General features: G+C 39.5%; 3 protein-coding genes across 3 annotated transcripts; 2 read left to right on the forward strand and 1 right to left on the reverse strand.

The window, feature by feature from the left end:
• Nucleotides 1–376: 376 nt before the first annotated feature.
• Nucleotides 377–6,569, forward strand: LOC149503387 (uncharacterized). Its single transcript, XM_089734890.1, has 2 exons — nt 377–1,545; nt 6,165–6,569. Exons 1-2 carry the CDS (start codon nt 1,219–1,221, stop codon nt 6,171–6,173), a joined length of 336 nt encoding a protein of 111 aa, XP_089591016.1. The 5' UTR covers nt 377–1,218; the 3' UTR covers nt 6,174–6,569.
• A 1,667-nt stretch (nt 6,570–8,236) lies between these two features.
• LOC114241917 (chorion class A protein L12-like) lies at nt 8,237–8,751 on the forward strand. Its single transcript, XM_028172903.2, has 2 exons — nt 8,237–8,287; nt 8,404–8,751. Exons 1-2 carry the CDS (start codon nt 8,237–8,239, stop codon nt 8,749–8,751), a joined length of 399 nt encoding a protein of 132 aa, XP_028028704.2.
• Nucleotides 8,752–11,673: 2,922 nt separating this feature from the next.
• LOC114241916 (chorion class B protein L12-like) lies at nt 11,674–12,884 on the reverse strand. Its single transcript, XM_028172902.2, has 2 exons — nt 12,834–12,884; nt 11,674–12,102 (listed from the first exon to the last, which is right to left on the reverse strand). Exons 1-2 carry the CDS (start codon nt 12,882–12,884, stop codon nt 11,674–11,676), a joined length of 480 nt encoding a protein of 159 aa, XP_028028703.1.
• Between the last annotated feature and the right edge of the window lie 209 nt (nt 12,885–13,093).

Here is a 13,093-nt window from a genome sequence, read left to right on the forward strand (position 1 = left end):
CCAACTGTCTCCATCGATCCTGCCCTGCAGCCCGGTGGAGTGCGTCGCTGATAGGTATCCCCAGTTCCTCCGCTATTTGGTCCGACCATCGTTTGGGACCTCTACCCCTAGGCCTTTTTTCCTCTATTTTACCGGTCACCACAAGGCGTTCCAAATTGCTGGTATCCCTACGTGCAACATGACCAAAATACCGCAATATTCTTTGTAGGCAGATTGTGGATAGACGTTCCATATATATGACTCATAATAGTAATCGTTAATGGTAAAAAGTGAACCCGCGGTCGCCCAAAAACTAATGTTGACAACAACGAATTAAAGGCAATAGTGGAAGACAATTTGCGATTTGGAGTCGAGGCAATAGTGGAAGACGATGTGTTTGAATTCGGAACGTCAAAGGTGTCAACGAGCGACGTCCGCTATGACGCCTTACCCCTTTCCATTTCCAGCCGTCATGGGCGACACATCTGTTTCTTATTTCTTATAATCATTAATTTTAAATTCTTTATTTTGTCACTTATAGATAAATAAATTCAAACTAATAATACAGTCCACTCTTATTCACAACGCAACATATGGTCCTTCTCCCGTGAAACAATCGGATCGACGACCTGCGGAAAATACAATTTGAAAACCGACGCTTAACCGCCATCTTAAAATCGTCGGAGCTTCATCGGCTGGACAAAATTTAGCTATTCAACAAAGATTGCTGAAGATATCGTCAACAAGCAAGTTCAACATTCAATACAATTTGGAAGCCTTGGACATCACAGGAACCAATTCTGATGATACATTCAAGCAGATTGCACCATCCACTGTGAGTCCGTTCCAATCATCTCATACATTTCCTTCATAATTTTTTTAATTCTAATATAAATCTTGAAAATTTTCATTCTATTGCAATTATTACTTCATATTAATGTGTTTTTATCAAAAAAGTGCATAATTTATTCGAACGTTTTGAATACGTTGCTATTTCGTCATACATTTATAACTACAGTCAATTTTTATATTCATCTCTAAAAAATTAATAAATAAAAACGATTTCAAAACTACAGCATTAATACAAACGTATTGCATATTTATAAAATTTGCAAATAATACATCATTATATTTTATAACATTTGAAATTCTATTTCGATTCAAATTTTTTAAATTTGTCATCTGTCATCTTATAATTTTCATTTCTTGTCCTCATAATCTTATTGGCTTACATAAAAAATGGCAGACATGAAAAGTCTAATTAAAAAACGAGCTTCAATTAAAGCAAAACTAACACAATTTTCATCATATATCAACATTTCTAAATCGTGCCAAAAACTAAGTGAGAGTCAAGTGATAGAAATCGAATATCGACTTCAAAAATTCGAGTCATTATACGAGAAATATGATGCATTACAGAACGATTTGGAGTCGGTAGTGGATGATCCCAACGAGCAATATGCGGAGCGTGAGGAATTCGAGAAGCAATATTACGGCTTAGTAGCTTCTTCACGTCAGCTGATCAGTGCAGCGCGCAAGCCTCTACAGGGTGAAGCAGTCTCCGAGGTGGGCTCTTGTGGTGCACATACACACAAACACAACTCAATAAGATTGCCTAAAATAGACCTTCCAAAATTCAATGGTGCTTATCATGATTGGCTGGAATTTAGAGACACTTTTATTTCAATTATTCATATAAACAACAACATTGATAACATTAATAAGTTACACTACCTGCGTGCTTCTTTAAAGGGAAGTGCAGCACTTGTAATTAATAATTTAGATTTTACATCTACCAACTATGATATTGCCTGGAAGTTACTCTGTGACAGGTATGACAATAACCGTCTGCTGGTCAATAACCATGTTCAAATGCTTTTCAATGTAGAACCAATTAATAAGGAAGCAAGCAAAGCATTGCGTTACATAATTGATATTACGAATAAGAATCTTAGGGCTTTATCAACATTAGGTCAACCGGTTCAACACTGGGACACTCTCATTATTCATTTAATGACGAGTAAGTTAGACCAAGTCACAAACCGTCAGTGGGAAGAGTATAGAAACTCATTATGTGATTCACCTACATTCTCTACATTCATCACATTCCTTAATAATAGAGCTGACTTATTGGAAACGATTGAACAGACAAAGTTGGTAAAATTACAGAGCGATTTATCGAAAAACAGTAACATTAAAACAAAAAGTTTAATTGTTTCTGAAAACAAATTAAAACCAATTTCATGTCCTATGTGTAAGCAGTCACATTTCTTATTCCTTTGTCCAGAATTTAGAGAATTATCAGTTCAGACACGTTTGGAAAAAGTTCAACAGTTTGGATTATGTAGCAATTGTCTTAGAGTAGGTCACAATTCAAAAATTTGTAGGTTAGGTCCTTGTAAATATTGTACTGTTAAACATAATACCTTGTTGCATGTTCATAATGAACCTAATTCACATAGTGCAACCATTGCTCTCTCAGCGGAACATTCAACTGAAAATAGTAAGTTATTGTCAAATTGTAACAATACAACTAGTCTTGCTTTCTCAGCTAAGCACACTACTGATAGTCGTCTAACATTACTTTCGACGGCCCTTGTTCAAGTGGAGGATTTCAAGGGAAATCAGTACACCGTACGAGTGTTGTTGGATAATGGAAGTACAGCAAACTTCATATGCAAAGACTTAGTCAAAAAGCTAAATTTATCCACTTATAAAATAAAATCAAAGGTAATGGGCATTAATGCAAAAATTTCAAACTGCGACGAAGCATGTGAAATTTCATTTACATCAAAAAATCAAGTATTTAGAGCTAGCATACAATGTTTTGTACTACCTAAAATATCATTATGCATATCTCAAGTTTACATAAATACAAAGGCTATTCCTATACCTTCGGACATCCGTCTAGCCGACCCCAACTTCAATACTCCGTCTTCCATAGACATTCTTCTTGGAGCTGAAGTCTTTTGGGACGTCATAGGCGCGGATCGTATCCACATGGGTAGGAATTTGCCCATGTTATGTGATTCGAAATTAGGATGGTTAATTTCTGGGTCAATACCTCAGAACAGCCACCCACAACAAACATGTATGTTAATCAATAGTATACATGAAGATTTAACTCGATTCTGGGAGTTAGATTATATTGCTACAAAACATACATTAACAGCAGATGAAAGAGCCTGTGAACAAATATTTATCAATACTACATCCCGTAACAAAAACGGACGTTTTGTAGTCAACATTCCTTTAAAGGAAACGCCTAGTGTACTAGGTGATTCTTATACATTAGCTAAACGTCGATTTTTTTCCTTAGAAAAACGTTTAAGCCGCAACGAAAACTTCAAACAACAATATGTAGAATTCATGAAAGATTACATTAAATTAGGACACATGTCAGAAAATACCAATTTCAAGCAATCTGAACTGTCGAGCTCCTCTTATTTTTTACCACATCATGGTGTAATACGAGAATCAAGCACTACTACGAAATTAAGAGTAGTTTTTGACGGTTCCGCTAAGACATCATCAGGTAAATCATTTAATGACATCCAAATAGTAGGGCCCATTCTTCAAAATGATTTACTGTCAATTTTGCTTAGATTTAGACAACACAAATATGTAGTTTGTGCAGATATAGAAAAGATGTATCGTCAAATACTCGTTAATGATCCACACTGTAATTATCAACAGATAATTTGGAGAGAACATCCTACACATGCTCTCAAAACATACACATTAAATACAGTTACTTATGGAATGTCTTCATCACCATATCTAGCTACTAGATGTCTCATGCAGTTAGCTCAGGAGCATCCTGATCCATCCATTCAGTATACTATAGCAAATGACTTTTACATGGATGATTACATATCAGGAAATGCTACTATTGATACAACAATTAGTCAATGTCAAAGTGTAATTTCTGCTTTTCAAGCTGCTCAATTCAACCTTAGGAAATGGAAATCAAATTCAACTGAAATTACACAAGCTTTATTAAGTAATCATAATCCATCTGACATTATTAACCTAAGTGAGAATGAGTTATCAAAAACGTTAGGTTTAAATTGGCATTGTACTGCTGATGTATTTTCTTTCAACATTAATTTATACCCCATTGTTAAGGTGACAAAACGTCATATTTTGTCAACTATTTCTCAGATCTTTGATCCTATTGGTCTCGTGGTACCATGTATTGTGAAAGCAAAGATCATAATGCAACAATTGTGGATCGCAAAATGTTCTTGGGATGACCCAGTCCCAACAGACATCCATGATCTCTGGACTGAATTTCAAACAACATTACCTCTTTTAAACAGTTTAAAGATTCCCCGATGGATAACTTGTGATTTACCAGTCAAATTACAATTGCATGTCTTCTCAGATGCATCAGAGAAAGCATATGGTACATGCATCTATGTTCGTACCATCACTTCTACGGGTGATGTGCATGTTCATCTTTTAACTGCTAAAAGCAAGATAGCCCCGATAAAGGCTACCACTATCCCACGGTTAGAACTATGCGCAGCTCTGTTAGGATCTCGCTTACATAAAAAAGTATGTCAATCCCTTACATTAAGTTTTCAAAAATCTATCTTTTGGTGTGACTCAACTATTGTTTTGGGTTGGCTATCCTCGGCATCAAATTTACTAAAACCATTTGTTAGGCATCGTATTTCTGAAATACAAGATAATGCAGGTGGATCATGGAGATATGTTCCGTCTTCAGAAAATCCCGCAGATCTCGTCTCACAAGGATTGAGTGCAGACAGAATCAATAAGTTCTCACTATGGTGGTCAGGGCCTCAATTCTTGTTAAATTGTGAAGAGAATTGGCCAACATTTCCTCAAATATTTTCAAATTTACCAGATATAGTTTGTTCCAATCAAGTGGACATAACTGAAAACACACATTGTTTAGCAAAAATTACAGAAAAATGTTCCTCTTTCTGTAAATTACAACGTATAGTGGCATATGTTATTAAGTTTATAAATAAATGTCAAAAGAAACCTACTAAGCAGAGCTCTGAATTAGAGCAATCATTGAACAAATTATTAAAATTTAGTCAGCAAGAAACATTCTTTGAAGAATACAATTTACTAAGTACAGGCAAAACATTACCTGTAAAAAATACACTATTAAAACTATCACCATTTCTTGACTCAAACAAATTGATAAGAGTAGGAGGCAGGCTCAACAACTCATTTATGACTATAATGTTAAACATCCTATCCTTTTATCAAGTTCACATAAATAACTCATCTCATTTTCAACATGTTTCATAAAACATTAAAGCATGCAGGTCCTTTGCTTTTGTTAGCTAGCATTCGTCATCACTACTGGCCCATTGGCGGTAGAAATTTAGCAAAAAAAACATGTCATCAGTGCATAAAATGCTGTCGAATAAAGGCAAATACACTTCAACCTGTGATGGGTAATCTTCCAGAACAACGTTTACATCTTGAATTTCCATTCTTAGACACTGGAATTGACTATGCCGGGCCAATCATGATAGCTGACCGAAAAGGCAGGGGATGCAAACTTGTAAAATCATTTATATGTGTATGTGTGTGTCTCGCTACGAGAGCTGTTCATCTTGAACTTGTTTCAGACATGACAAAAGAAGCATTTCTAGCTGCTCTTAGCCGTTTTATTGCTCGGAGGGGAAAACCACGCAACATTTTCTCAGACAACGGCACAACCTTTGTAGGAGCCTTTAACGAGTTGGCTCGATTTCTGTCACAAGATTTAGAACTTAGGAATTTCGATTCAAGTATTAAATTTTCATTTATCCCTGCTTATACTCCGCATTTCGGAGGTATTTGGGAGTCTGCAGTAAAATCAACAAAATATCATTTAAAGCGCACATTAGGTCTAACAAATTTAACTTTTGAAGAAATGGCAACATGTTTAACACAAATAGAAGCAATTCTAAATTCAAGACCTTTAACTCCTCTATCGGATGACCCATCCGATCTCACTCCATTAACCCCAGCTCATTTCCTTATCGGACGATCAGTGATATTTGCGCCACATCCTCAAGTACCAGATAGTACCAATATCACTAGTCTGCGGAGGTTTCGCAGAATAGAATATCTCAAGCAACACTTTTGGAAAAGGTTCTCTCAAGAATACATTTCGTGGTTGCAACAAAAATCTAAATGGTGTAAAACATCTGCAGAGCCTTTGAAAGTGGGTGATCTAGTCATCGTAAAGGAACCATCATCATCTCCGCTACTGTGGCCACTTGGACGCATACTTCAGCTGTACAGTGGTAGCGACGATATTGGAAGAGTTGCAGACATCTACACACGACGAGGCGTCATTCGCCGCGCTTTCAACACTATCTGCCCACTTCCCATCAATTATTGAAGACACTTCAACCGGGGAGTATGTTTGAATTCGGAACGTCAAAGGTGTCAACGAGCGACGTCCGCTATGACGCCTTACCCCTTTCCATTTCCAGCCGTCATGGGCGACACATCTGTTTCTTATTTCTTATAATCATTAATTTTAAATTCTTTATTTTGTCACTTATAGATAAATAAATTCAAACTAATAATACAGTCCACTCTTATTCACAACGCAACACGATGTCGTTCCTCTACCACTGAGCTAGGAGTGGCTTTCAACTATAGCAGCAAACAAATTTGGTTCATTTGTGACAAATTGGCGATGTAAGAAAACTTGATAAGAGTGTGCCACATGACCGGAACGATCGGCATTGCGACGAACGCGTCAAGGTGTGCTTTTCGTTCCTTAACAGACAAAAAAACGAAGAGATTTGAGCTGCATTGTCACTTGCGATGAAAAATGGATTCTTTTTGATAATCGTAAGGGGTAATCATGTTTACTAGAGGTCCAGCAGTAGTCGAAATTCGACTATAATTAATTGGAATTGTAAGTTTGTACACTATTATGGTTGTATTTTATACTTCTATAATCACAAACTTCGCCAAGACTACACTATAAAAAACAAAGACAAACAATATTTAACCACAATTTGACAACAGACGTCAAGAACAAAAGTTTGACAATAAATAGTATGCATGCGTGTGTGCGTCAAATACATGGTATGTAGTGTGTGTAATGTTTTCTTTATTGATTTAATGTATCTCATATGCATTATTTTTAAAAAATATTAGCATTGTGCACTTCATCTCTGTATTCTCTATAAGTGTGGAAAATTTCATACTCCTCCGTCCGCGCCATTTTCGTAAAAAGGGATACAAAGTTTTTGCTTCACGTATTAATATATAGATGCCGTAAAATCGATGCACTGGAGATATGGTGCTGGAGACGCTTCCTAAAGGTTCCAAGGATGGCATTCCGCGCCAATGCATTCATCCTCAAAGAACTCTGTATCAAAGACCGACTTTCGTCAACTGTGCAACTGAGGGTTTTAAAATTCTTAGGTCACATCTCCAGAGAAGAGCACTCGATGGAGAGACTGGTAGTCCAGGGTTGGGCGGAAGGCAGAAGATCACGCGGCCGCTCACCGACCAACTGGACTGACCTAATAAAGAAGGCAACTGAGTCCACTATGGTCGAATGTACTCGAAACGCTTCGAACCGCCAGATTCGTATTACCTGGAGGGTGGTCGTCGGGAGCATGGGTGACCTAACAGGTCCTACTATACATACGGCGTCAGCGCAACCACGATCACTCTGACAAGAGTATCCGACTGAGAATAAGAAGAATCATGTTTGCTAGACCCTAGTTCAGCACCTTGGACATTCCAAAATAACAATTTACCCCTAAAAAGTCATATTCACTGTTTGGCCACTGTTTGGAAAAAATTCTACACCCAAGAGGCAGTACAAAACGCCTTTGAAGAGTTTATTGTCTCCCTTGTTTTCGTTGACTTCTTCAAGTAGGGCATTGAAAAATTGTTGCTGTGCTGGCGACGCTTAAATACCACGGGTACACGTTTTGATTGATGGTAAAAGAAAAGTTACTAATCTTCTAACTAAATATTTCAAAATTTTATAAGCACTCCAACATGAGTGAAATTTGTAAATAGCAATGTACCATCTAAAATAAAATTATCTTAAAATGTGTTGTAAGAAAATAAAAATGTTAAAAGCACGTTTTATTTGAGAAATTAAAGACCAATTTCACAAGCTTTTTATTATTTCACAATTACCTTAATAGGTAATTTTACTATTTGAAAATTAAGTGAGCTGATGTGTATAAAGAGAGTTAACATTACATGAAAATACATTCTCCGTCTAGTACCTGAATACAACAACATGTCTACCTTCGCTCTCCTTCTCCTCTGCGCTCAGGCCTGCCTGATCCAAGTGAGTAATCTTTATTTTATGTGCTCTGCGCTCTGAAATTGTCACTACTAATATATAATACTGATGTTGTTTCGGATGAGTTTGAATATTGTCATGAAGCGTTACTGTCGTTACAGAACGTATACGGCCAGTACTTTGGTGGACTAGGCGGTTGCGGTTGTGGAGGTGGCTGGAACGGTTGGAACGGACTCGGTGGTGGTTGGAATGGACTAGGTGTTGGCTGGAACGGCATCGACGGTGGATACGGCGCCGGCTGCGGCTCATACGGAGGTGAGGGTATCGGTAAAGTTGGAGTCGCTGGTGAGCTACCCGTCGGTGGTGTCACCGCTGTCGGCGGCCGCGTGCCCATCATCGGTGGTGTCGAGTACGGAGGTCCCGCCTGCGCCGCTGGTGCCGTCTCCATCTGCGGACACTGCGCTCCCACCTGCGGATGTGGACGCGCTGGTCTCGGTGGATATTACTAAAAAAAAAATTATAAAAAAAAATAGTGCTATTAAATAAATAATGTTTATTGAACGAGTAATCATAATTTATTTCCTTGTTGCGCACAAAAAAATATTAACTCAATGATAAAAACACACACATACGAACATAATATAAGTCTGTTATTGTAGAGTAGGGTAGTGAATAATATGTTTAATTGTTAAATCAAATCAATAAAAAAAAGCAAAACATTAAAGACAAAAAGTACAACAAGCGGTCTGGTCGCTAAGGACAAGGCCGCGCTTCTGCCAGCGATAGCCAAATATACGGACGATTCCTTCGGAAACGCCTCTGGGACTTCATTACCAGAAAAAAAATGTAAACGAGCAGTTTGGGCTCCGCGCCAAACACTCGTGCATACAACAAGTCCACTGCCTCACGAAGCATATGTCAATAGGACTAAATAGGCGGAAACCAATCCCGACCTCTTCTTTGATATCACAAGGGCGTTCGACAAAGTCTAGCATAACGGTTTGACTTACAAACTGTATAACTGGACAAAGTGATTGTGACGGGCAAAGTAGAAGAGACCCCGCGGCCGATTACCTAGCCGTTGGTGTGATCAAGTAACCATCCTAACTGGGCTGCCAGTCGCAACCGCCATTCGAGAAGCTGAGGACTGGACGAGATGGAAACAACTCACGAGACAGGCCACGGTCAAGTTTCAGGGACACGACTTTCAGCAATGAAGAACGCGACGAAGAAGAAATAACGTGAAAGTGCCAGAAAGACTCGTGCTCATCATACGAGACTTCTTGTCGAACCGTTTGTTTCGATATCTAGTAGAGGGAACTCACTCTCGCCCCCGTCATCTCACGGTCGGAGTTCCGCAAGGCACCGCGCTCTCCCCGTTATTATTTAGTTTTTATATCAATGATATACCCCGGTCTTCGGAGACCGATCTAGCGGTCTTCGCCGATGACACGGCTATCTACTACTCGTGTAGGAAGAAGTCGCTGTTGCATCGGCGACTCCAGATCACATTAGCCACCAGTGTTTCCGGAAGTGACGCCTTGACATCAACCTCACGAAAAGCACAGCGGCGCTCTTCAAAAGGGGTCCTCCTCCTCACTCCTCCTCCTCCTATGATTTGCAAGCGAAGTAAGTTGTCCCTTTGTAATAAGCTGACACTCTACAAAAATTGCATACACCCCGTCATGACCTATGCAAGTGTAGTGTTCGCTCACGCGGCCCGCACTAATTTGAAACCCCTTCAAGTCATTCAATCCCGTTTTTGCAGGATAACCGTCGGAGCACCATGGTTCCTAAGGAATATGGATCTCCATGATGACCTGGAGCTTGACTCAGCCATTAAGTATATATTTACAGTCGGCACCATTGCGCCACTTTGAGAAGGCAGTACGACACGAAAACCCTCTTGTCGTGGCCGGAGGAAATTACATATCCGATCCTGTGGACCGAATCGTAAACAGCCAACATCACCCTAAACGCGTCATTACGGTTCCCCCCGATCAATTAACGGTGCTTTTAGGTACCTCAAGCATCGGTCACCGTCCTCGCCGAACCCGTCGCTTGCGACGAAGGGCTCGACGAGTAAATTAACCCAAAAACACAGCCCACTGAGTCTCTCGCCGGATCTTCTCAGTGGGTCTCGTCTCCAATCCGGTGGTAGATTCTGCATAGCACTGCTCTGGCTAGGGCTAGTCTTAGCAACATTCCCGGTTTGAGCCCCATGAGCTCACCTACACGTTTGGGCGAAGCTGAAATAGCCTCTCAAGGCTATCAGCATAGGTAGAAGAGAAAAAAAGGGCCACGCCGCCCCTATGTGGGATGCGTGCGGTGAACGCAAGCGCCAAGGCATTAAGGGCTCCGCCACCGAAATGGTTTGTGTTACGCAACAACATATTCTTTGTAATGGAGTATCGATAAGTAAGTAGGTACAATATGCGCAACATATGCCTTGTAAATAACAAAATATATATGTAATGCATTTATAGTGGAAGTCTCCCAAGATTTACGACAAAACAACAAGGCAAAATTAAAAAATACCTAATAACAATTTCTTTGGTACATTATTTTTTTATATTTATTTGCTTTCGTTCAATCAGATTTAGTACAATTCATTTACATTTGCATTTTAATTGTCTTATTTTCAATACATTTCAACGGATGTTTTCACTAAAAGGCCGCTTCGAACTAGGCACCCCTCTCCCTAAATTATTATCTTAACTTGTTTGGATGTGAGGAGTCGACTTTATCAGTATACTTTGTAATTCAATGTGTGTAGTAATTCTGGATCGGTGAAAATTGATATAATGTTGATGACTGTTTTGGCGTAGCTTCTTCAGTAAAACATATGACCACTCGGTTGTCTAGTTTTGGAATGCGGTCATTTTTCATGTTAATCATTTACCATACGTCAGTTTGCTGAAACTCGAGTCTCTTTATATTCGGTCGTGCTATTATTAATTCAAGGAGCTAATCTGATGAACCGCGGTATGGACATGTGATGCGTAGAGAGAAGATGCATGTGACTAGGAGATGTATGGAAATGGTAGTGCAAGGTAGAGGGGGAAAAGGTCGACCGAAGAAGACATGGATGGAGTGTGTGTATGTGTGTGAGAGAGAGAAGAGTGAGTGTTGAGATGACGGCTGATAGAAGAGAATGAAAGAGAAAAATTAGCTGTGCCGACCCCACCTTGTGGGATAAGGTTGAGAAAAAGAAGAAGAGAATCTGATGAACTGTTTTTGTTACACTATGTACTATTATGTTTATTAACTTTTGCGAACCATTTAGGGTGCCGAACGATTAAGGGTTTTTTTTCACATACATTTAATAAAGTGTATCATGAGGTCTAGTCAAAATTAATTAAAACAACAAGATGGAATGATGCGATTTTATTTCATTTTGAAAGGTGCTTGATAGGATCTTCGTTATTATTTCACCAGATGCCACCGCAGCCGCAGCCCCATCCGCGTCCGGCGTAGCCTCCATAGCCGAGCCCGTAACCAGCGCCGTAGCCGAGTCCACCAGCGTAGCCGATGCCTCTCTCAGCGGTGATGCCGACGGCGCCGTCACCGCAACCGTAGTCGATGCCACCAAGACCATAAGTAGGGAACTCACCAGCGACATCGGCAGTACCCAGGAACGGCAGGTTGCCGCAGACACCGACGGTACCCTCGTATCTGTTCTCGGAAGCTACGCCTAGACCAGTAGGAGCGGCGGAAGCGGTGACAACAGGGAGACCTCCACCGTTGGAAGCTCTGAGAGCGGAAGCAGCAGCGATATCGTTGCCAAGACCACCATAGCCTCTTCCACCCCAACCGCCACAGCCACAGCCATAGCCGCCGATAGGTATAGACAGAGTGGACTGTTCACACAAAATAAAGAACAACATCAAACACATTGTTACAGTTCTGCTTATAATTACTTTTAAGTCCTTTTTTAAATCATAGAATTTCTTCCTATTGTGGCTATCTTCTAGTAACTGATGCACAGCAGCGGGTTAACATTATTATGGTGATTTTTTTGACGTGCAGGAATAAGAAAGGTTAGCGTGGTATGGACCTGTGATGCGTAGAGAGAAGATGAATGTGACTGTGAGATATATGGAAATGGTAGCGCAAGGTAAAGGGGGAAGAAGTCGATCGAAGAAGACATGGATGTAGTGTGTGAATGAAGATATGAGAAAGAGAGGAGTGAGTGTTGAGATGACCGCTGATAGAAGAGAATGGAATAGAAAAATTCGCTGTGCCGACCCCACCTAGTGGGATAAAGCGGAAACAAAGAAGAAGAACAAGAACGAACAGAAAAACTTCTTAAAAATATGTTTATTCAATGTAAAAAAACCTTCTCTATTTCTTTATAAGTGTAGCAAAGTGGATACTCCGCCGTCTGCGCAGTTTTCGCAAAAAGCGGTACAAAGTTTGACTTCAAGTATTAATATATAGGTACATTAGTATTAGAATGCGATTTTTGTATTTAATTTATTGCACTGTTTATTTGTTTTTTGGTGTACAATAAAGAATACTCTCTCTCTCTCTTTCTCTCTCTCTCTCTCTCTTTTTACATTAAATGTAAGTTTTAATTGTAAAGACGTACCTGTGCCACGAGGGCGGTAGCGCAGACGAAGAGAATGAGTTTAGCGGCCATGTTGTTTTACTGAATGACTTCAGAATGTGTCTTCATGAACGCGGCTCTCTTTTATACCAATACAATGGTTGTTTTATCTTGAAATTAAGTAAACAAACGTGCCTCACAAGGACCTCATAAGGCATTGATACGACAAACGATAATTTAATTAATTTTGTAATCCATTGAGAACGTGTTGGTCCTTAAAAAAAACAAAGCAAATAGAAATG

Source organism: Bombyx mandarina, chromosome 02 (genome assembly GCF_030267445.1).
Source record: "Bombyx mandarina strain Sakado chromosome 02, ASM3026744v2".
Lineage (NCBI taxonomy): Eukaryota > Metazoa > Arthropoda > Insecta > Lepidoptera > Bombycidae > Bombyx > Bombyx mandarina.